At 37.5% G+C, this 24,546-nt stretch overlaps 1 protein-coding gene across 3 annotated transcripts in view; it reads left to right on the top strand.

Moving 5' to 3' along the window:
* Nucleotides 1-24,546, top strand: part of MAPRE2 (microtubule associated protein RP/EB family member 2) — a 169,454-nt gene that overhangs the window by 94,689 nt on the left and 50,219 nt on the right. For 2 of the 3 annotated variants that reach the window (XM_032152522.2, XM_032152521.2), the window contains one exon: nucleotides 813-940. The exons of the other annotated variant lie outside the window; for it this stretch is intronic. In XM_032152522.2, coding sequence (XP_032008413.1) covers nucleotides 820-940 — 121 coding nt within the window. In that variant the 5' untranslated portion in view covers nucleotides 813-819. The remainder of the gene's footprint in view (nucleotides 1-812; nucleotides 941-24,546) is intronic. 3 annotated transcript variants of the gene reach the window in all.

Raw genomic sequence — 24,546 nt, 5'->3', positions numbered from 1 at the left:
AAAAATTATTTTTCAGAGACACACTGAAACCCTTATAGGTGAAATTATGTGATGATTGGCACTTACTCCAAAATAATCTGGCTTGGTAGGCTAGGATGGGATTGACACAAGGGGAGTTGATAGGAGTATAAATCAAACAAGATGGTCAAGTATTGATAATTCTTGAGTCCAAGGGGTAAACCTAACTGGTTTGTTATTCTCTTCTCTCTCCTTTTGCATGTATTTGAAAGTTTCCAAAATAGAAGTTAATACATAGCTACAATATATACATATACATACATATACAATATATCAATATATATATATATTCCACAAACTAGGTAAAATTGCGAAGTTTCATCCAGGTTTAAATATTAAAAAAAGAATCCTTTATCACTGCACACCTACTAGAATGGCCAAACCCCAAAACACTGAAGTTTCCAAGTCTTTGTAGTGAGTGCTATGAAATAATGTATGAAACTAACAGATTACTCTGGTGTATACTGCTACAAACCTGGTAACTTTTTAATATCACACGTAGACTTACAGTCAAAAGGGAGACTCTAAATTGTGTTATAAATTAGGAATCTCAGAACCTGAAGAACATTTGGATTTAGTTGGAGAGATATAAAATGGTACTGCATGAAAAATATGTGAAATTTAATAATTGTAATGCAAATATGTAAAATAGAAAAAGAAGCTAAAGGGCTTAGCCTGAGCAGGACTTGTACGTGCCCTGGAGTCCTGCCAGGATCTTGACCTTGAATAGGTATCTTTTGTGTTTCTGAGTTAATTTCCTTGTTGGTAAATAAACTTCTTTGGTTTTTTTCTAGTTGGGGAATGGCGGTCAATGTGTATTCTACCTCGATAACCCAAGAGACTATGAGCAGACATGACATCATTGCATGGGTTAATGACATAGTATCTTTAAACTACACAAAAGTGGAACAGCTTTGTTCAGGTAAGACATATTCTTTTAAGTGTTTACCTAAATGTTTACAGTCTGTCATGTGGAATGTGATTTTATGAACCACAGCTGCTAAATTTTGGGTAGGAAAAAGTATATATTGCTATTGGCATGTAATTAAAGGGGGAAAAACTCAGATATAACTAAAGGACATATTGGGAAAAGTGTTTATGAGCATCCAGGAGCACAAGCAGAGCCACGCGGACACGTATTGGAAAGGTCTCTTGCTTGAGCTTTGTAATGCCTCTCACTGGCTCCTAGTCTCTTCTCTGTCATCCCATCTGCCATCACACTTGCCTCCTGAAAACACAATTGGTTCTTACAACACTCCTCCTTTAAAATCTCCAGGGCTCCACGTTGTCCTCACTACAGGATAAACTTCAAACTCTCTTCATAGACTAATGAGGTCCTTATTAGTCTCAATTCCACCCTCCACATTTCTCTTCCTTTTATACCTCAGACCCACAAAATAATATTTGTTCCCTAAAGACTCTTTCCCTTTTGTATCCCATAACTTTTTTCATGGTTCCTTTGCTGAGATCTTTCCCCTTCTTTTCGTTTGTGGGAAAATCTTGCTCACACTTTAAAATCTGGCTCGCCTGCCACCTGCTCTGGGAAGCATTCCCCAGCCTCCCAGGCTCCGTGGTGTTCCTGAAACACTGTGCTCATCCTCCAGAATGACACTTGCCATGCCGTGTTAGGATGTCTAACTCCTCCTAGCCCTGAAGGTGCTGAGAGTCCTTGAGGACAGGACTGCATTTTGTTCTTTGTTGAATGCCTGTAGTTGCCTCTTTGGTATGAAGTAGGTCTGCAAGGAATATATATTGAGTTAAACTTGTTTAAAAAATAAAAATATTTGACTTCAATGACAAAATAGGAGGATGTTTTAAAAAACATGCTGCTAGGCCAGGTGTGGTGACTTATGCCTGTAATCCTAGCACTTTGGGAGGCCAAAATGGGAGGATCGCTTGAGCCCAGGAGTTCGAGGCTGTGGTGCGCTATGATTGTGCCACTGCACAACAGCCTAGGTGACAGAGTAAGACCCTGTCTCTAAAACAAAACAAAACAAAAAATATACTGCTAGTAAATTAATCCATTCTTAGGTCTGAGTATGAAAGAAATAAGCAGTCCTCCTTTGGAAACAGGGAATGTTTCCTTCCAGTAAACAAATAGATAAGAGATTTCTTCTTTCCCTTTGGCTTCAACATGAAAATGGTATTAGAAAATACCACTGAAATGTATTTGTGTGAAATTTCATGAGTCAGAATAGGTATGAAGAAGTCAACATTGCTCGTTTTCCCAGAGGATCAAGTATAAAGATTTTATACAGTGCAGTTAGAATTTCAAAATCCCCCAGTAGTCACTTTCAGATGTTGTCTGAGTCCAACACCCACCAGTGTAAATATTCTCCCTTCACCAGGTCTGGATTTGATCAGAATACTCCTAGAGAACTAACTTTGAGTATGATTGACATCTCTTTCCCTGTGATCATTTTTCCCACTAGGAAGACAGTAAGGTTGGCCAGAACTTAGGCGTTGCCTCACTCACAAATCTATGCCTAGGTCTCAGACATGATGTCTTGTGATTTATGAGGTCAGTAGTGGGTGCTAGCTAACCACTCCTTTGCCCTTCAATATAAGATAGAGAAAAGCTGACTTAGACTAGGATGATGATGTACCAGGCCTGTATATTGTTGATCTACTGAAATGTCTCTAAAAGTTACTTTCAGAAACAACTTGTATTGCAGCTTAGGCAACTTCAGATCTCTACATACCCAAACATTACTGTGCTGTTCTTGCTGTGCATTCTTGAGCGCTCTAATATTTTATTTTTAACTTGCTGCCAAAAAAGAAACCAAAAACAGTTTCTGTTATCAGCAATCACTTTGTTGATAACACATACCCCTTTGTATTGTAATTGTGAAATTGTCTATTCCTTCACAATGCCTAACGCATGGTTTTCCCTCAGAAATACTCATTTTGGAGATGAATGAACTGCAATTTGCAACTGCTAAGGGGCAAAGACAAAAATGTGTATCTTACCCACAAAGTGGGTATATGTGCATTTGGATAAGGGAAACAAGGTTGGTTATCAAGAAAAAGAGACATAGGAAGGAAGGGGATAAGGAAAAGGCTCACAGAGAAAATCCCCAGGCATGAGTCTTAAATGTTAAAGGAAACCGTGAGGAACTTTCTATGCTGAAATACACTTGGAAAGTTTTTGGTAGCAAATTAAATAAGAACAAATTGTAATTTTTAGATACTGTAGTAAATGTATTTATAAGCAATATACATAATCTTTGCAGATCTTTGAAATTTCTCATAAAGCAAATTCAACAAAATTTTAAGGGACATTTGTAAAGGATTCATATATGGTGATCTTGAAGCATTGGTGTACATTTATAGCCTTTGTAGCTACACTGCCATCAAGTGTGGCTTGATTTAAAAACACAAAAAACCTGTAGAAGCAATTTTGATCACTATTAAACAGATACACATAATTACCATTAGGATCACTTACTGGCTGCCTAAAATTACAGGATTGATGGTTCAGAAGTATGAAGTAGATTTAAAGTTTCCTTTCTGCTCTGAAATATGTTTCTTGCTAGAAAAAAGAAGGAAGTTAATCTCCATAGTAGAGAAACAGGTCTTTTATTTTAGGTAGCAGTTTTCTCAAGGTATAAACTATAGACTCTATGCTTTTATAATTTCCTGGGGAGCTGCTGAAAAAAAGCAGATGACCTTCTAAATCAGTACCTCTGAGTATAGCCTAGAAATCTGAGTTTAACAAGTACAAGTTTAAGTACTTTTGTGCTGCAGCCTAGAGCTTGCAGTACATTTTACCCCAAACCAACAAAAATGAGGTTAAATTATCCAAAACGTCCTTGGAAGTTTCCTTGTTCATAATTTAATCTGTGACTTTTGTCTTTAGCATTTAGCAGGAGGAAGCTATCTTTCTATTTATTTATTTATGAAATTATTTATTTATACCCTTCATTGTTCTAGAAAATATTTAAGGCAGCTAGGACAGTGCTATTAGGATAGGAACAAAGCCAAGTATTATTGACTTAAGTGACTTATATTCCTCATACTTATGAGGAGTCAGATTTTTTAGGTAATGTTTTTCTTCAATGTTTATTTTAATTTTTTTAGTTTACTGTGTGGGATTTTATTTTAGCAGTAGGCCCAGGAAAAACATACAGGAAATACTTTCTCATATTTAAAATGATTTAAAATGTCAACATCATTTCTTACTCTCTTTCCTGAAGACTTACGTTCCAATCCTGGTGGTTCCCATTTTGAATTTTTTTCCTATTGCATTATTTCCTATTTCTGTTTTTAAAATTTTCCAGCTAAGAGATCTCCCTTCAGCTCAATATTAAAACTAACACCAGCTTTTCTTTAATTCATGAAGAGCTAAAAGATTGCCTCACACTGGTGTTGTGTTTTACTCAGTATTTTCTGCCTTTATATAACATCTAATTTGTTTCCGTGTAGGCATTTTTAAAAGCTCTTTAAAGGAAAGATGATGTGAGAAAGTAGAACACTTGGAAATATGTTTGTAGTAAGTTGCAAAACAATGAAAATGACTCACTGTTATCTCCTGTTATTTTATTCCAAGAATATAACCTCATGAAAATTTTCTTTGAACATTAAATCTGGGTCATGTAATTATATGTGTATCTGGTTTTCATTTATTTCTTGTGACAAACAACCTTTAAGTTTCAAGTAAAAAGGTAAGCTATATAAATGGAGAGTGGGCTATCAATGAATGTGAATACTACCTATAATAATTCAGCAATCTATTGCTCACCTAAATCTATTTTGAAATGAATAATTATAGATTTTCCATGGTGGAGTGAAGAAGGTTGAACCACATGTAATACCAGATTGGTTCAGCTTATAAATATTTTGTATTTTAATTCAATTGCTTTATAAAAGTTATAGAGCTTCAGGGGGGATGATAGGGAACTTTGTTTTTTTTTTTTGCTTTAGTACTAGCTCAAACTAATTTACTAAATCTTTTATAAGGTAGCGATGAGGGTGAATGGACAGCATGGTGCTAAAAATCTCTAAAAGCTTTAGCAACTTTAGATACACCTTAGTGGAGGTGATAGAGAAGATAGGGGACTTAGAGGGGAAGAAAAGGAAATGGGGAGGGAGGAGTAGGGTGGAGTGGGAGAAAGTACATCTTTTCCTTCTTTTCCTCTCCCTCACTCCTCACCTCAAGCCTCCTTTGAGATTTCTTTGTGACATTAATTTTCTGTGTCCTGATCCTCTGCCCTAGGCTGGAGCTAAGCAGCAAAGTCACTGGGTCCAATGCCGGGTCATCCTTGCTGCTTGGCAGACTGAGCGCCTGCCTTGACTCCCATCCTCACAAGGCTATTGCAGCCTGCCCTTTTCTCCTTGTGCACCTTCCCTCCCTCCTCCTCACCCCTCCACTAGCCCAGCAGACACCTGACTTGGGGCAAATGCTAGATACAGTCTGTGTGTAGGGCCGGCACTGCCTGGACTGTCACTATATCCTGGACTGTCACTGTCTGTCACTGAGAGCTGTTATTTCCTGAGCATTTTAGTATTTTAATAAAATGTCATTTGAATTAAACCATTTTTAGATGGAAAATTGAGATATTTTCTTGACTTGCTTTAAAAAAAAGAAAGAGAAAATGATCAGGATTTGAATCAGTTTCAATTTGTGCTCACCAAATTGGTGCGAGCTTTGTCTTGGATCAAGTCACTGGTATTTTGTTCTTCCAGGAGAGTTCTGAATTTGGCTAATGATACTGTAGTCACATTGCAATTCTGGTTACCTGATGGCTGTGTGGAAGGAGCTAGTATTTAGAGTACACCCTAGGATTCACACAGGTGTGGCCATCAGATGGCCCTGGGACCTGTGGTGCAGGTGCTCCGGGCCCCACCCTGATGGCCGTCATTCCTGAGCCCAGCAAAGTGTTCTTTGTGACCATTTTTGGCCACAGATTTGTGCCTGTTAAATAGGTTGATCCCAGCCTTGTGTGTTGTCCCTGTGCCTCCTCTTTTCCATCCAGAGACCTCTGTCAGGACAGGTTACTGAAGAAATCAGCTCAGAGGCTAAATTTAGTAGGGCTTCTCTTATTGGCTTTCTGGTATTGAAACCAAGTAAGGATATTCTGTCAGTGTCTGTAAGCGTAAGAGTTTACTTAGCTTTATAAAATCATTGACTGTTATTTGCTGTAAGAAAGTTAGGTCATCATAGATTACATTACTATTGTTAGGGAGGTAATTGTAATGGAATATTATTCATACTTGTGATATATTACATAGAGTCTTTTTGTTTTTTTTTTGCTGACAGTTTTTTTCTCTAATTATTTTTGACATGCTAATTTTAAAAGTTTACATGGTCTCAGCATATCAACTAATTGGAGAAGAAGGGGATAAAAAAAAGAGTTGGATAATGGTGGGGAGGGGTCCAGCTTCATGTTCAATTGCTTCAGGCAGTAATATATGGTAATATACTCTAGTGTCTCCACTAATGCACTGGTTGAAAGGGAGTTTATTTTTGGAGCAGGATAGATAATACAGTAGGTTTTTTTTCCCTCCGAATTTGTTCATTTACATCTTGACACTTTGCTCCTGAAGATGAATGTAAATTGATGTTTCTGTTTTTCTTGGGACTTTTTGTTTGTTTACTGTCTTTTGTAATGCTCAATATCATGGTGGTGAAAAGTGTGTATGCATTCACCTTCATTTACCAAACTGCTCTATAATTTTTTTTTACACATATGGATGATATATCTTTGAAAACAACCAGCCACATCTTCGTTTATGTCCTTACTACATTCAATTCTGATAATCAATTTAGTTTTATTTAACACGCATATTTTGAGCCTTTCTTTGGGCTAGGCCCTGGGGACCCAGTGATAAATAAAACATAGTCATTGCCCTCAAACAGCTCAGTATAGCGGAGTACTTTCCTACAAAAGACCAGAGACCACACTGTGGTAAGTGCTGGTTTGCAAGTGCTTTGAGCATACAAAGAAGGAAGTAAATGAAGGGAGGTAGGGACATAGGGAGTCAGTACAGAGATTTACTCAGATTCTTTGGGAATGGCTGGGTGCTTCTGGATGACTTAGAATGGCCATCGTTTCAGAAACACCTCAGAAATGCTCTCCTCCCTCTTGAGTCAGATGGAGTGACAAGTGTGTATGTAGGATAATGTGTGGGGTACTTAGTTTCATCTACCCTGACAGACTCCTCAGGCTAGGGTGGCCTTTGTCTTATGACACAGGGACTCTAGTCAGTAAAATGCATGTGCTTTAGTAGGTACAGCCCTTAAGTACATGAAGCATATTGTCATCTCTAAAGAAATATAAAGGATTTTCTTGATGATCTCATCACATGAGTATGTGAGAATTGTTTTTACGCTACTTGTTTGAAAGAACTAGGCATGCGTGTGGGATATTCTCAGGAAACCATAGAATTGGCCACTTCTTTGGGAGGAATGCACCAGATACTTTTAAATACTAAAGCCAAACCTCAGTGATAACTGCTTGGGTCTCTAACTGGATAGATGTCATGTGACTGCATTAGTATTTATCACAGGAACAGACCTACAGATACATCCCTACATCCTATTACCCATTTCCGCTGGAGCCTCTCTTGGTTAGTGATGAAAACCATAAATGAGGGGAAATTAGAAAAACAGTCTTAGGGAAAAATAGATCACCTGGAATGCCATTATTTTATTGAAGACTAACAATATATATACTGAACAAAAAATCAAGGAACATGTGATCACAATTAACTTTATATAGTGCTTTAACAGGAATAAGTGAATCAGTGACATATTAGAAACAGGATTAGTAATTACCTTTGAGAAGTCTCAATAAGTTCTCTCTCTCTCTCACAGATACACACACACACACACAATTTGTACAAAGCAGTACCATTAGTGGGAATCTCATATTTTTTTCCCCATATGTGGGAAAATTCCCAGATGTCATAGTTGTGCAGTCTTCAAGGTTCTTATTGAGTGTATCACTAATTCACAAACGCTATTGTATCTACCCTACTATAGTAAGACCCTGCTGAGATTTATCTGCCCCAAAACCATGAATAGGTGGGTGGTTGTGAGCCTAGAGATGAAAACTGTTGTACCAAGGGATGGGTCATCAAAAGAAATCTAAGCTGGATACAGTTGATGAGAGTGATACTGACCATAGTACTAAGGAGTCTCTAAAGCCTCGTCATTGATTTCATTAACTTCAGTGACTGGAGCCCTAACTCCATAGCCCCAGGGATCTTGGCAAAGGTTGTGAGAAACCTTGCTGGAGTCCAAGGACATGACAGGTTGTAAGACTCATTTATAATTCATAATTCTAATTACAGAAACCTTTAGAGCCCTTTCTATTCTGATTTTGTCTCTGTTATATGATAAGTTGCCTTCTTTTAAAGTACATAATGATATGCTTATTTTGAAATCATTCACCAAGATCAATAAAAACCAGTATCTTAACAAGAAAAAGATTTATCTTTCAACATATTGAAAGTCATTTTGAATTTTTAAAAACATGTCAATCACTTTATATGATGGATATGTTCCTTATAAAATACTATTTTGTATTTACCATGCTACTTTTTCTTTTTCTTTTCTCCCTTTCAGTTTAAATTATCTAAAGACTTTAACAGGAAGAGTGTAAATTTGGGGAAAAATAGTCATTTCCTTTTATAAATGAATTTATGATTACTTAAGCACCTCATATGTTTATCTGAGGAAAGACTTAATAATTACAGAAGCCCTCAAATGTTTTTCCACAGATGAACTGGAGGATCTTAGAAATGTGTTCATACCCTTTCTTATCTGGTAGGAAGCCAAGGACCTCATTTTATTCTTTGGTTCCTTGTCCTTTGAATCTAAAACATGCATTTTGGAGATTCATGTTTTGTATCTGAAACAGTCCAATTCAAGCCCATTCATTTTTATAGCTCTGATTATTTTAACCAGTTACATACTATATAGTTTTATACATTAGGGGTATAATGATGTCATAATGCCTCAGCTTTTATTTCTCTCTGCCATTTTCAGTCTGTTTTTATATGTATTATTTCTTTGAATTCATATAACAACCCCATGAGGAAGAATAGGAATATTTTATTCCTGTTTTATGAGGCTAAAAGCTCCAAGAAGCCATGTTCACAGCTGATAATGAGAATTGAGGTGTCCTTGGATCATAGCCCAGTGCTCTCATTGCTGTATGTGTGGCAGCTGTGGATGCAACGAAGGGTTCACTGTGTGTTTGCCCATGTGGATGTGTTTCTGATTCTTTCCATATCCATTTAGCAGAAGTTCTTTAAGCACCTCTAGGAAAAGAAAGAAAGTCTTTATCCCCATCCTTTACATTCTACTTGAAGAAATGAGACATATCTGGTAATTCTACTAATGACAAAGATGTGTCCCAATGGTATCATCATCAAGAACTTTCTTACCAAAAGTAACGAGACAGAGACATTTGCTCCTTACGAAATTCTTCCTTCTCCACCTGCTGCAAGTAGAGTGGGGAAAGAGCCGCCTGTTCTCTCTGATTGTTCTCCTTGTTCCTTTTCTTGCTCTAACTTCTTTCCCTCCAAGCAAGATGAGGTGACTGTGAAATTTTGCCACCTGTCATGGAGGAACTTTTCATCTCTCTCAGAATAATCCTTGGGAACAACAATTGTTTCAGAATAATTCTTGAAACAACAACCAGGATGATGCCCCCTTAGACATTTGCATGTGCACATCTCTGCACTGTCTACATTTGAATACCAAGAATATGGTCCTTTCCTTATTTTTATCCCAGGCTAGCTTTTGAACAAGCTTGTACCTGAGAGGACTACACATCCTTATTTCCTCCTTTCTATGCTATTGAGGAAATTACAACATATCCTAGGATAATTTTCTTACAAGCTTGGTCCCCACAAAGGATTTACTTATCAAGTTATCACTGTTTTCCACGTATTTAATCTAGTTCAATAAACCTGTATTGCAATAGCCATGCTGAGGCTCCATCAGTACTTTTCCAACCCCTTCTTTAATATGAAAAGTTGATGGTTTCTTAGTCTTATGTAAAAGGACTTACGAATGCAACATTTAAGAGTAGACACCGATTTCCCCTCCAGCTCTATCCCTTCCTTCCCATGTCTGGTTTCCCAACTCCAGCCAGATTGCAGCTCCTGAACTTTTTCCATATAGACATTCTAGATCTGCCAGTGGGTATGGTAGCAGACACTGGGCTAGTGAAGTAGAAAGATGAATTGAACACCATCCCCAATCTTAAAGATTTACTCACCAGTCAGCCGGGAGAGATAACTAATTAAAATGCAAGTCAAATCCCTGTTAGATTTCTGTATCCAGTATAGTGAAATAATTCTGTGTTGGAAACAGGAAAGCTTCTTAGAGGAGGTGATGTTTTGACTATGCTTTTAAGAATGAGAAGTTATTCAAGTATGAAAAAGGACAAAAGGACGTTTTAGACAAAAAGTTTTATCAAGGCAAAAGAAGTTGCAGTGTTTTGTGCATGTACATTGCATGTGTAAGACATCTGTAACATTAAAATTCAAGGCAGCGAAAGAGGGACAGTAATGCTTCAAGTAATAAGTGCTGTATTCAAAGAAAGGAAAGATTATTTCCATCTAGAAAAGCTTTTTGTCTTACCCTTGTTTGGGTCTTTGGCCAAACAGTCATTCAAATTTAGTGGATGGTCAATAAATATTTATGAAGTTGAATTGAATTGAAATGCTATTCAAACTAGGATTTTAATATGGATAGGATTCAGAAGGAGAAGAAGATGGTGATTTTGAGAAAGTTACCATTTAGATATCATTTTGATATTCTGCACATTGCTTTATTTATTCCTGCAGTCAGCAGATATTTATTGAGTACCTGCGATGTGTCAGGTGATGGATTAGGATTGGAGGATACACCACTATACAAAACACAACACAGATCATATCCAGTTAGGACCTATCCCTTTACTACCAGAGTTCTCCCTGACAGGTCTATTCAGAGAGAGCAAGTACCTTTTTCTCAGCTTACCTGAGTATGAAGCAAAGGCAGAGAAAGGCCCCTGGAGAAAGGTAGACGTCCAGCCTGTCTCGCCATCGTTCATTGTAGGACACTAATGGGCAGTCTGTACATGGGAACATCTGAAATATTAGCAGGCATCTGATTTCTGCACAGTTGAGATAATCAAGCCAAACATCTCCAAATTCTTCTGCTCTTCAGAAGAAAACTTTTTTTCTAACCAATTTTTTTCTGAATTGTTTTTAAATTTCTAGTTTATCAGACATGTAGACACTATTAAAAAATATTAAAAAGGAGTGTCAGAAATCACTGTCAAATGTTTGGGCATGTTAGAATTGCATACCTGGAAACAGAATAATGAAATTGCTTGGCAACTCGTAAAGTCACCATCATTTTTCAGATTGGGTTTTTTTTCCACCCTGAAACCATTACGTAATTCTGACAAATGGCAAATTACCTCTGTTTGTCCCCTCCCTCCCAAGGGTGTGTTCTTACCCAAATATTAATACTCATGAGCTTTTTATGACCAAATTATTTGACATGAGAAGCATATAAATGTGAAACTAATGCCAGTCCTGTTTCCTGCAGTTTCTCTTCGCATTCTGCGTGAGGAGGATCGTTCTCCATTTTCATTTCTTCTAGATTACATTTGTATGACAGCTCATGGAAGAACTTTACAAAACTGTAGAAGGAGCCGAATTTTAATGAAAAGATGTACATCAACTTTAAAATTGCACAGAATTGTGTTAAAATCTACTATTTAAAAAGCTCACAGAAATCCTTCCCTGCTTTTTTTCCAAAAATTATTCCATTCTTTTATTTCTACTGTGGTCATATGATTGAATCCCTGAAGTAACTACTGTACATTCTTCATACTGATTTGAGATCCTTCTGATACTAGAGTGTACCTAGAAAGCAAAATATATTTTGGGATTAACCTGGGAAATATAAAGAAAGCAACTCATAAAGAACAATATTCTGTTATGTACCACAGTCTGCATGAATGTTATGTGGTGCCTGAATGTGAGTTCCTCTCTCTCTGTAATGGCTGGAGGCTTCCTTTGGTGCCATACCTGGCCTTCTGGGCTTTCTCTGGACAGGACTCTTCTCAGGGAGCTGTGGGGGAAAGAGCACGCTCCTCTGGAAAGTGGTAATAGGGGATATTATTGGTGTAGATGAAAGCTTGTGGACTGGATTGGGGAGAGTGGCCATACGTATGGAGTTCTCACCTGCAAGTCTTGGGGAGAGGGTGAAATGGCTGAGATCTGGGGAAGAATCCTGGAGCTTCTAGTCTCTAGTCCCAGGGATAGTGACCTCAGCCTCAAAATGAGCAACTTGAGAAAGGGGCGCATTGTGTAGACGTGGACCATGGATTTGCACTGGTCCACTCATACCAGTATATTTTACCTTATACTAAAAGCCTCTCTGTGGGCTACCATACATAGAGTTCATGTAGTGGCCTGGCCTGTATAACTGTTGATAGTATGATGTGGGTAATGGTTCAGTAGAAATTCTCTGAGAATTGACCTAAAAATACATATGTTCTGAAAATTATAACTTAAAAATGGCATTCTCTAAAGACGTTTGTGCCCAGAAATCAGCATTGGTTTGCCTACCAAATTAGTTAAGCTTCTTCTTTTCCTGGCATTTAAAGCCTTGAGCAATCTAGCTGCATTCCACCTTTCCAACATTTATCCCCACAGCCTCCCTACCCATAACCTATATTTCCTCAAACACACCTTTCACTTATATGCCCTGATTCCCTGTCTTTCCTTGGAGTATCTCCTTTGAAATTCATATCAAATGCAACTTTGCCCTATTCTTCCTGATCACATTCAACAAAATGTGAGCTCTCTCTCTCTTTTCAATGTTCAGACCTTTACAAAGCCTTAGGCTCATTGAGTACTTGTTTTAAGTCTGCAGCATTAGGAGTTAAGCTCCTTGGGGACTGAAATGATCATGCAAGTTTGGCTTGATTTTATCTGTTTGATACTACTGATTACTCTTTGTTGTTTTTTTATTGGGCAGACTTTGAACTAACTGTATGGCCTAGATACTAACATTTATGTATCTATATTTATAAATATTGCTAATATTTATGTATCTAGGCCATACAGTTTAGCACTTATAGTTGTTTTGTATTTTTGCTGTTTTTTCCATGTGTGTTTCTCCAGACTCTCAAGACTAAGTTACTTGGTTCTTATTAAGACTAAGGTCATATTCCTCAATAAGTATTTGCTGGTTTGTCTTACATTGCTAAATAAACAAAGTGACATCTCTCCATGCCACCTACAGATGGGCATTTCTTTAGAGGTGACCTACAACTACAAAAATTAGATAAGATCTCATATCTTTTCAGATTCTTACCTTCTACTCGAGCTGTTAAGTCTTACCTTAAATTTGACCTTACATATTTAATCAATACTTTAAAAAAAAAAACACCTTTTTGTCCATTAAAGTAGAAAGGTAATACAAGTATGTGAGAATATGAGTGCACATGTGGAGAAGCTATATCCCATGATATTACAGCTTTATGAAACTTTCTCTTTTCGTGACCCTAATGAGAAAACTGACTTCTTCAGAATGGGTTTCATATGTAACTTTTGAACTTGCTTTTCATTTGTAATAAAAGTTTTTTATGTCCCCTTTGCTCCTCTATCTGGAATGTCAAATTCTAACTTTAGCTCCACTCTCAGACTCTAGCCTGTGAGACATCGCACTGCCAGTTTCAGTATCAGCCTCCCTGGAAGCCAGTGACATTTTGTTCTGCACACCATTCCTGCCGTGTGCTCCCAGTGCCTCTCCTGCTTCTTCCTTCTTGGCTCCTCTGGAGAAGCCAAATCATATTTTACCAAGTCAGACACCTTATTTTGGTAAAATTTGATGAGCACATTATCCTACAAGAAATCACTGGTGTTAGAATCTAGGCATGAAACTGAGCACTGGCCACTGGACCATTAATCAGCAGATGAAAAGAAATCTTTGAAACCAATGAGATATTTTACTTGCCAGTAAAATCTCTATTTTTCTAAAATTCACTTTTTAATAAAAATATTGATACCTAAATCTTAATCAAGGGCTATTTGTTATATAGGTTTTTACTCCATTGAAATTTCCTTTTGAAAGATAAAAGAAAGTATTCTTTATTCTTCCATGATGTTTCTATGAAGAAACACTTTTAAAATCAATTTGTTACAGTAATATTAATATCTGATCAATTTTCTCTACAGCAGGCCTAACATTTAATGTAGTTCTGCAGGCTTCTTAATAAAATTCAGATTTAAACATAACATTACTTTTTGGTGAAACCCTGTCTCTACTAAAAATATAAAAAGTAGTTGGGTGTGGTGGCACACACCTGTAATCCCAGCTACTTGGAAGGCTGAGGCAGGAGAATCACTTGAATCTGGGAGGTGGAGGTTGCAGTGAGGCAAGATTGCGCCACTGCATTCCAGCCTGGGTGACAGAGTGAGACGCTATCTCAAAAAATAATAATAAAATAAAATAAAATAACATTACTTTTAAAAAAGTATTCTTGGTTCTTGTTGAAAGCAGGTTATAAACAGAGGATACTGGCACCTGTAACTGCAGTTTGGTGCAGACTTATAAGATTCTTAAAAAGGTTTTAAGATCATATGAATTAATGAAAAACTGAGGGCATTTATCAGATAAAAGACCAATCACACTGTTTGACAAGGCCTTTTAATTAATCTGCTGATACTCTTAAAAATCTACCTCTCTGCCTGAATAATTATTGCTAGCTTATTTCTTTTCCTGTACAAGAAAAGAGATGAAAATGTCCTTTGACAGTTTATTCTGTGTGTTCAAGGGAAAAGATGGAGTGCTTTTCAGCACTCTCTTCAGTTCACGTAAGCCGCCTCTGTGTCTGCAGGAGTTGAAATCTTCCTGCTGGCTATTACTCCTTTTCCTCTATATGGGATCGGTTTGAAAGCTACTTGTCTTTGGACTTATTTGCAATAGGAATAAAAGGTTTCTGACAATGTCAGGTAGTGGAGAGAAGCAGGAAGCTTAGCTGAGGACCATGGGAATTCAAAGGAGCAATCTCAGTTGAAACTGGATTTCTGAACTCTTGATCTTTATTTTTGCATTTGTGGCTTGGGGCAGGTGAGGTAAACAGTGTCCAAAGTTCCCCTTAACAGAGTGAAATAATATTGTGTTAACTGAAGCTACCAAGCTGCTCCTCCATGCCAGGAATGTGAAGGATGCCTATGAAAACAACAAAAAGCCACTACCAATTTAATCAGATTTTTGTTAGATTAGAATGATACAGTTGAACTTTGGGATTTTAAATTCCTTTAAAATGTTAATATTTCAAAGCATTATTTCACAATTGCCATTAAACTCCTTACACCATATTTTTCTGTAGGTAGAGAGATTTCTGCTGATGTGCTGGAAATATGTAACCTTGTATTTTGCAGCCTCACTTTCCTCTTCAGTAAAGCCCTCATTTCCCAAAGGAGAATGCTTCCTTCAACATGAGGTTTGGGCTTAGGTAATAGTTGCAGTTCTGCAGGAACATCAGTTCAAGGAATGATGAGCTCAATGCCAAAATAAAGCTGGGATGATTTTATGATTATTGTGTATGAACAATATTCTAATATGAAGGAGATTTTTCATTGCTAATATTCAACTATTGGACAGAAAATATGGCTATGTTACTGAGTTTGTAAATATCAAGATCTCAAAGAGAAGTTCATGGACGATAGGGTCACCAGAACTGAATCTGGAAAGGGTGTGTGTGTTCCCCCAGGAATTTTCCACCAGAGGCAGCAGTGTTATTAGTAAGTCTCCTCTTATGTTAACTATGACAAAAGCCAGTGATGGCTAGAAGCAAGAGTGCTGGCAAACATCTTAGTCATATGAAGATGAGCATCATTGTCTCCTAATTAGCAGAAATATCAAGTATCCCTTAAAAGAGAACTTGGTGACAGACTGAGAATTAGAAAATCATCTAATTTTAGAGCTCAGAGATCAGTCCAACACTGACGTTTTGCAGATAAGAATACTGTTGGCTTAGCAGGGTGTGACGACATGTCACAGTTCATTCAAGATGAGAAGGCTCAGATCCAAAGGCCAACATAGTTTTCTGTTTCCCGCCTCCCCATTCTTTGTTGATACTAGCTTGAGATAATAAGCTTTTTTACAAATCATTTACCTGTAATGATTCACATCATGAAGAGTATGATCACATGGATGTGTCCAGTTAATTGAGGTTGTTGTGCTTTTCTTCTAACCCTTCATCAGTACCAAATAAGATTATGGAAAGTGAAAAGTTGTAACTAAATCCCTCAGTGATATAGGCATCTCTGTATAATAGTTCCTTGGCCTGTGAGGAAATCAGATGGGCAATTCGAGTGGCTGCTTGTGACAGAACCCAATCTGGCTTGTTGTGTTTTCCACAGATTGTGTTGCATTTCTGGAAAAGTGCTGTGAGACTTTTTTTGACAGCAGTAAGATATATACATACATGTATGTATGAGATACATATCTATATATGTATCTATACATGTATCTATACATATATATGTATCTACATATCTATATATATATCTCATATATATGGGTGATCAATAAGATTATATATAGAGATGACATTTATTTTTATATACACATTGTATATATGTAAAATGAAATTCTTATGAGTATATATACTGAAATGGAAAGTCATGACATTGGAGCAGATTAATGATCTATCAAGCCCAAGATTCTACTATAAATAGGAAAGGTATAGCTGATACTCCTAACACCAGTCCAAAAGATTTACATGTTCTCTTGCATTTTCCTTTATATTTCCTTTTAGAATTATCTATAAAAATTTCTAAAACTTAATCTATAAAAATTTCCAAATACTCTTTGAACCTTTTAATTTTTACATATAATTTCCTAAAAGCAGCATAGAAAAAAGGAATGTTTTTCTTAAAAAAAAAATCGAAGTTCAGATCAGAGTTTAAATTCCACTCTGCAATTTCTTAGCTGGGTGACTTTCTGAGCCTTGTTCCCATACCTGTAAAATATGGGAATGATAATAAAAATACTTACCTCTTAAGGATACTATGGGATTCAGAATGTTTAAAATACATATGAAAACGCTAACAGATTTTACACAAATGTGGGTGTTTTTATGTCTTACATTTCTTGCATAATATATTCCATAAATTTGTTATTAGAGTAATATTTCCTTTTATCGGAACATTTCCACTTTAAAAATGTCCATTTATTCTGATATTACTCTATGGTTGAAATCCTGGGATCTGGTGAAAATGAGATTGTCTTATGCTTTTCATGATTTTATAGACTTAAATCATACACTCCTGAATCCTTCGAGTATGAATGTTCATATTTGAGCTCTGCCATCTTCATACAGCCTCCCAGCTGTTCATTTTTTATTCCTGTCCCCACACTTGTCAGCTTCATTATGTCACTTTTGATGTATAACAACTGAAACCAATCTTAGGGCTATAGGGGTACAGACAGTGTAGAAAGACAGAATAGTTTTTTTCCCCCTACTTATTTCCAGATCATTTCAGAATCTTGTAGACCTTCATAATTGCAACAGCACCGTGAGCTTATGGGCTCAGAGTATATCCCATCATAATTAACCTCTTGGTAAGCACAACATCCTACAATTTGGGTTGTGTTACTTGAATGTGTTACCCTATGCTTAGCTTTTAAAGCTTATCTTTCACTTTTCTGCAGACTTGGTCTCTAGGGTCATTCTTTTTTTATTTAAGTAGCTTTAAAAATTTTTATTTAGGCCGGGCGCGGTGGTTCATGCTTGTTATCCCAGCACTTTGGGAGGCCGAGGCGGGCGGATCACGAGGTCAGGAGATCGAGACCACAGTGAAACCCTGTCTCTACTAAAAACACAAAAAATTGGCCAGACGTGGTGGCGGGCGCCTGTAGTCCCAGCTAGTCGGAGAGGCTGAGGCAGGAGAATGGCGTGAACCCGGGAGGCAGAGCTTGCAGTGAGCCGAGATCGCACCACTGCACTCCAGCCTGGGTGACAGAGCGAGACTCCATCTCAAAAAAAAAAAAGAATTTTTATTTATACCTCATCAATTCTTAGAAGAATTTTTAGCAACTCTTCTCATAATATTTCTTTGGGGAGTTTGGCAACATAAGAATTTTACTGTTTACCAGCCCTTGTTGTGGTTCAACTACTATGCAGATCTTCATTCATTAGCCAGATATTTATTGAAACCCACTTATGCCAAGTACTGTATTAAATATTTAGATATATAGGGGACCAAGACAAATAAGGCACAAGTATTCTTGAAACTTATATTGCAGTGAGGGAAAAAATAAGCCACAAACTCTCTTAGTCTGTTTTATGCTGCTATAACAGAACAGTTATTTATTGTCTTCCTCTTCTGGAGGCTAAGAAGTCCAAGATCAGGGAACCAGCATCTGGCAAGGGTCTTCATGCTGCGTCATTCCATGGCAGAAATGCAAGAGAGAATAGGGGAGAGAACAAGAGCCAAATTTGCCCTTTTATAACGAATCTGCTTTCCCAAGAATGGCATTCATCCATTCAGGAGGGCCGAACCCTCATGGACTGCTTACCTCTTAGTGGTCCCACCTCTTAATTACCATCACAATGGCAAATAAATTTCAACATGCATTTTGGAGGGGATATCCAAACCATAGCACCAACATATGAGTTAATACAATGCCAACATAAGAGTTAATAAAACAGGATGAGGTGAAAAAGAGTGACTAGGACTAGAAGGCTACTTCATATGGCATAGTAAGGGAGGACCTCTCTGAGGAGATGACATATAAGCCTTCATCTGAATGTCAAGAAGGTCACCATGTGAAGTTCTAGATGAAACTGTGTGTAAAGGTCCTAATTCAGGAGCAAATCTAAAGTGTTCTAGGAACAGCAAGGAAGCCAGCGTGAAGGGAGCTTCCTAAAAGGAAGTTAGACAAGGGAGAAATAGACAGAGGCCTGATAACAGGGTATTTTAAGCCAGGGAAGGAATTTGGATTTTATGATGGTTTCGTAGAAAACCACTGTGATATTCTTAGCAGGAGAGGGATGTGATCTGAATAATGGTAGCCTTGGCATAATGAGATAAAAGTGGGTTTATTCAAAATGTATGTCACATTATTGCTAGGGTAGTTAAATGGTACAAAAGTCTGTATATCTGTTGATGAGGAACATTCTGATTTGTGGCTGGTAAGACTTCCAGGACACTGGCAGTGATTCCTGAATTTTTCAGTTTGTTGACATCTATTTTTATCTGATTAAAGGAGAAAATATAGAATTTCAAGAGCAAGAGAGGTGGTCAATAAGGCCAAATACTATTAAGAGGTTGAGTAGGATGCAGAAAGAAAAACAACTGTTTGATTTGATAGCAGAGAAGCTTTTGATGACCTTGACCAGAAGATGGTGAGGTTGGAAGACAATTGAATTTGTACTAAATTGAATTGGATGTCAGATAAAACAATGAAAACAGGGACAATTTGAAGTTTTACTGTGAAGAGGAGGAGATAAATGGTACAACAGCTCAAGGATGATGTGGGATCAAGAAACTTTGGTTTTATTTTGTCAAAGTTGAATGATACTGGAGCATATTTGCAGGATTTAGGAATAACATATACAGGAAGAAATTTGCATTGCAGGAGAGAATGAGGATAGCAGCAGGAATGACTCAATGAGTAAGAGGAGACATGACCCAGAGCACAAGTACAGAGTTGACCTTTGATAGGAACTATGCAGCTTCTAAAAGAAAGTGAGGTATAAATCATCATGACCTTGGATTATACAGTGGTTTTTGGTTATAACAACAAAAGCACAAGTGACAAAAGAATAGCTAAATTGCATTTTATTAAAATATAAAACATTTGTGCTTCAAATGATACCATCAAGAAAGTGAAGAAACAGTCCACAGAATGGGAGAAAATATTTACAAATCATATATCTGATAAGGAAATTATATCTAGAATATAGAAAGGATTCTTACAACTCAACAATAAAAAAGCAACCCAATTAAGAAACAAGCGAAGAATGTGCATAGACATTCCTCCAAAGAAGACATACAAATGGCTAAAAAGCACAAGGAAAAGATGCTCTATGTCATTAGTCATTAGGGAAATCAAAGCAAAACCACAGTGACATACCACTTCACATCCACTAGGATGGTTAGAATCAAAACTACAGACAAGTGATGATGAAGATGTGGAGCCCTCATCTGTTGCTGGTAGAAATATAAAATAGTACACCTGCTTTGGAAAACAGTTTGATAGTTTTTCAAATTGTTAAACAGAGGTACCACATGACCCAGCAATTCCACTCCTAGGTATATTGCCAAGAGAATTGAAAACATGTCCATGAAAAAACTTGTACACAACTGTTTGTAGCATCATTACTCAAAATAGTCCAAAAGTGAAAGCAATCTAGATGTTCATTAATGAACAGATCAGTAAAATGTGGTAATTCATAAAATGGAATATTATTTGCTGTAAAGAAAAAAAATGAAGTTCTGATACATGGAACAACATGGATAAACCTTGAGAAGTTTTTGCTGAGTGAAAGAAACCAGACACAAAGGCCACATGTTATATGATTCCATTTATATGAATTGTCCAGAATAGTCAGATCCATAGAGACAGAAAATAGATGAGTGGTTGCCAGGGCCTGGAGGGAGGAGAGATCATAGAGAGCGACTGCTAATCAGTAAGAAGGGGTTTTTTTTGGCAGTAATAAATATCTGCTGGAATTAAATAGTTGCGATGGATATACAATTCTGCGAGTATGTTAAAAACCACTGAATTTTACATTTCAAAAGGTTGAACTTTAGGGTATATGAATTATATCCTAGCTTTACTAGATAAGATCTGGAACAAGACAAGGATGTCCATTTTAACCACTTCTATTCAACATTGTTCTGGAAGTCCTAGCCAGAGTAGTTAGACAGGAGTAAGAAATAAAGGGCATCCAAATTAGAAAGGAGGAACTCAGGGCCGGGCACGGTGGCTCACGTGTGTAATCCCAGCACTTTGGGAGTCCAAGGCAGGAAGATCACCTGAGGTCAGGAGTTTGAGACCAGCCTGGCCAACATGGTGAAACCCTGTCTCCACGAAAAATACAAAAATTAGCCGGCGTGGTGGTGGGTGCCTGTAGTCCCAGCTACTCAGGAGGCTGAGGCAGGAGAATCGCTTTAGCCTGGGCGGCAGAGGTTGCAGTGAGCCAAGATCGCGCCACTGCACTCCCAGCCTGGAAAACAGAGTGAGACTCAGTCTCAAAAAAAAAAAAAAACAGAAAAAAAATAGAAAAGAGGAAGTCAAATTGTTTGCAGACAGCATGATTATATATTTATATCCCTAAAAACTCAAAAAAACTGTTAGAACTAATAAACAAATTTTGTTGCAGGATACAAAATCAACATAACAAAAGTCAGCAGCGTTTCTATATGCTGATACCAAACTATCTGAAAAAGAAATCAAGAAAGCAATCCCACTTACAATCACTACCAAAAAAGTGAGACACCTAGGAATAAACTTAGCGAAGGAGGTGAAAGATTTCTACAATGGAAACATATAAAACATTGATGAAAGAAATTGAAGAGGACATAAGTAAATGGAAAGCCATGCCATGTTTATGGATTGGAAAAATCAATATTGTTAAAAAGTCCATACAGGTTGAGCATCTCTAATCCAAAAATCATAATGCTTCAAGATCTGAAATTGTTTTAGTTCTGACATACCACAAGTGAAAAATCCACACCTAATCTCACGTGACAGATCACAGGCAAAACGCATTCAAACTTGTTTTATGCACAAAATTATTAAAAATACTGTATAAAATTACCTTCAAGGTATGTGTATAAGGTGTATATGAAGCATAAACGATTTTCATGTTTAGACTTGGGTCCTGTCTCCTAGATATCTCATTATATGTATGCAGATATTCCCAAATTTTAAAGTATCTGAAATCTGAAAACACTTCTAGTCCAAAGCATTTTGGATAAGGTGTACTTAACCTATACTACCCAAAGCCATCTATAGATCCAATGCAATTCCTTCAAAAATACCAATGGCATTCTTCACAGAAATAGAAAAAGATAATTTTAAAGTTCACATGGAAGCACAAAAAACCCTGAGTAGCCAAAGCGATACTGAACAAAAAGAACAATGCTGGAGGGGACTGCAGCAGACGGGTGGGCTCCTTTGACTCCACTTTGCCTCCTTGGCAATGAGTGGGCTATCCCACTCTCCCACAGCATCTGTAGTTAAAAAAAAAAAAAATACTGAGGCATCACATCACCTGACTTCAAAATACACTACAGAGCTATAGTAGCCAAAATAGCATCATACTGGCATGATGTATTAGCCTATTCTTGCATTGCTATAAAGAAATATCTGAGACTGGGTAATGTATTAATATTAAGAAAAGAGGCTTAATTGGCTCACAGTTCTGCAGGCTGTACATATTGGCTTCTGCTTCTGGGGAGGCCTTAGCAAGCTTCCAGTCATGGCAGAAGGCCAAGGGAAAGCAGGCACATCCTACGTGGCTGGAGCAGGAGCAAGAGAGGGATGAGGGAGTTGCTTCATACTTGCTACACACTTTTAACAACCAGATTTCACGAGAACTCACTGCTTACTCACTATCATAAGAACAGCACTGAGGGGATGGTGCTCAACCATTCATGAGAAACTGGCCCCATGACCCAGTCACCTCCCACCAGGCCCCACCTCCAAAATTGGGGATTACAGTTGAACATGAGATGTGGGTGGGGACGCAGATCCAAACCATATTACCTGAAAATAGATACATAGAACAATCCAACAGCATAGAGCACACAGAAATAAATCCACACATTTGTAGCCAACTGATTTTTGACCACGGTGCCAGGAACATAGGGAAAGGACAGTCTCTTCATAAATGATGCTAAGAAACCTGGCTATCCATGTGCAGAAGAATTAAACTAGATCCCTATCTCTTACCACATACAAAAATCAACTCAAAATGGGCTAAAGACTTAAGCGAAAGACCTAAAATGATAAAACTACTAGAAGAAAACAGGGGAAATACTTCATGACATTGATCTGGGCAAAGATTTTTTGGATAAGACCTTAAAAGCACAGCTAACAAAAGCAAAAATAGACAAATAGGATTATATCGAACAAAAAAACTCCTTCACAGCAAAGGAAGCAATCAGCAGAGTGAAAAGACAACCTACAGAATGGAAGAAAATATGTGCAAACTATTCATCTGGCAAGGGGCTAGTATAAGGAACTCAAACAACTCAGTAGAAAAAAGAACTAAATAAAAAATGGGCAAAAGACTTGGTTAGACATTTCTCAAAAGAAAACATACAAATGGCCACAGGTATAGGAGAAAATGTTCAACATCACTAATCATCAAGGAAATACAGTGGGAACCACAGTGAGACATCACCTCACCCCGATTAGAATGGCTACTATCAAAAAGAGGCCAGGCACAGTGGCTCATGCCTGTAATCCCAGCACTTTGGGAGGCTGAGGTGGGCAGATCACTTGAGGTCAGTAGTTCAAAACCAGCCTGGCTAACATGGTAAAACCCCATCTCTTCTACAAATACAAAAATTACCTGGGCATGGTGGTGGGTGCCTGTAGTCCCAGCTACTGGGGAGGTTGAGGCATGAGAATCACTTGAACCTGGGAGGTGGACGTTGCAGTGAGCCGAGATCATGCCACTGCACTCCAGCCTGGGAGACAGAGCAAGACCCTGTCTCAAAAAGAAAAAAAAAAAAAAAAAAAAGGAATGGCTATTATCAAAAAGGCAAAAAAAAAATTGTTGGCATGGATTTGGAGAAAGGAGAACTCTCATACACTGTTGGTAGAAATGTGAATTAGTACAGCCATTATAAAAAACAATATGGAGGCACCTCAAAACATTAAAAATAGAACTACCGTATGATCCAGCAATCCAACGACTGGATATATAGCCAAAGGAAATTAAATCAGTATGCCCAAGAGATATCTGCACTCATGTTTATTGTAGCACTGTTGACAATAACCAAGAAATGGAATCAACCTTAGTGTCCCTCAGGGTGATTAATAGATTTTTAAAAAGTGGTATAAATACACAACAAAATACTGTTTAGTCATATAAAAAAATGAAATCTTGTCATTTGTGGCCACATGGATGAACGTGGAGGACGTTATGTTCAGTGAAATAAGCCAGGCACAGAAAGACAAATACTGCATGATCTTCCTCATGTGGAATCTGAAAGAGTTGGTCTCACAGAAATAAAGAGCAGAATAATGATTCCCAGAGACTGGAAAGGGGAAAGCAGAGGGAGGAATGGAGAGAGATTGGTCAGTGGGTACAAAGTTACAGTTAGGTAGGAGGAATAAGCTCTGGCATTCTGTTATACAGTATGGTGACTATGGTTAACAATATTGTGTTGTATATTTCATATTCCCCTTGCCCTCAAATCCCAGGAGTGTACCCTGTTTAGAGCCAACATCTCCTCTGACCTATGTTGACCTCTCTCAAGACAAGAGTTTTTCAAATCGTAGCATTATTTATAATTGAGAAAAATTGGAAAACA

The sequence above is a fragment of the Hylobates moloch genome, unplaced genomic scaffold, assembly GCF_009828535.3.
Source record: "Hylobates moloch isolate HMO894 unplaced genomic scaffold, HMol_V3 SCAFFOLD_5, whole genome shotgun sequence".
Classification (NCBI taxonomy): Eukaryota; Metazoa; Chordata; class Mammalia; order Primates; family Hylobatidae; genus Hylobates; species Hylobates moloch.
Note: the sequence above shows the minus strand (reverse complement) of the source record. Positions and strands in the feature narration are given on the sequence as shown.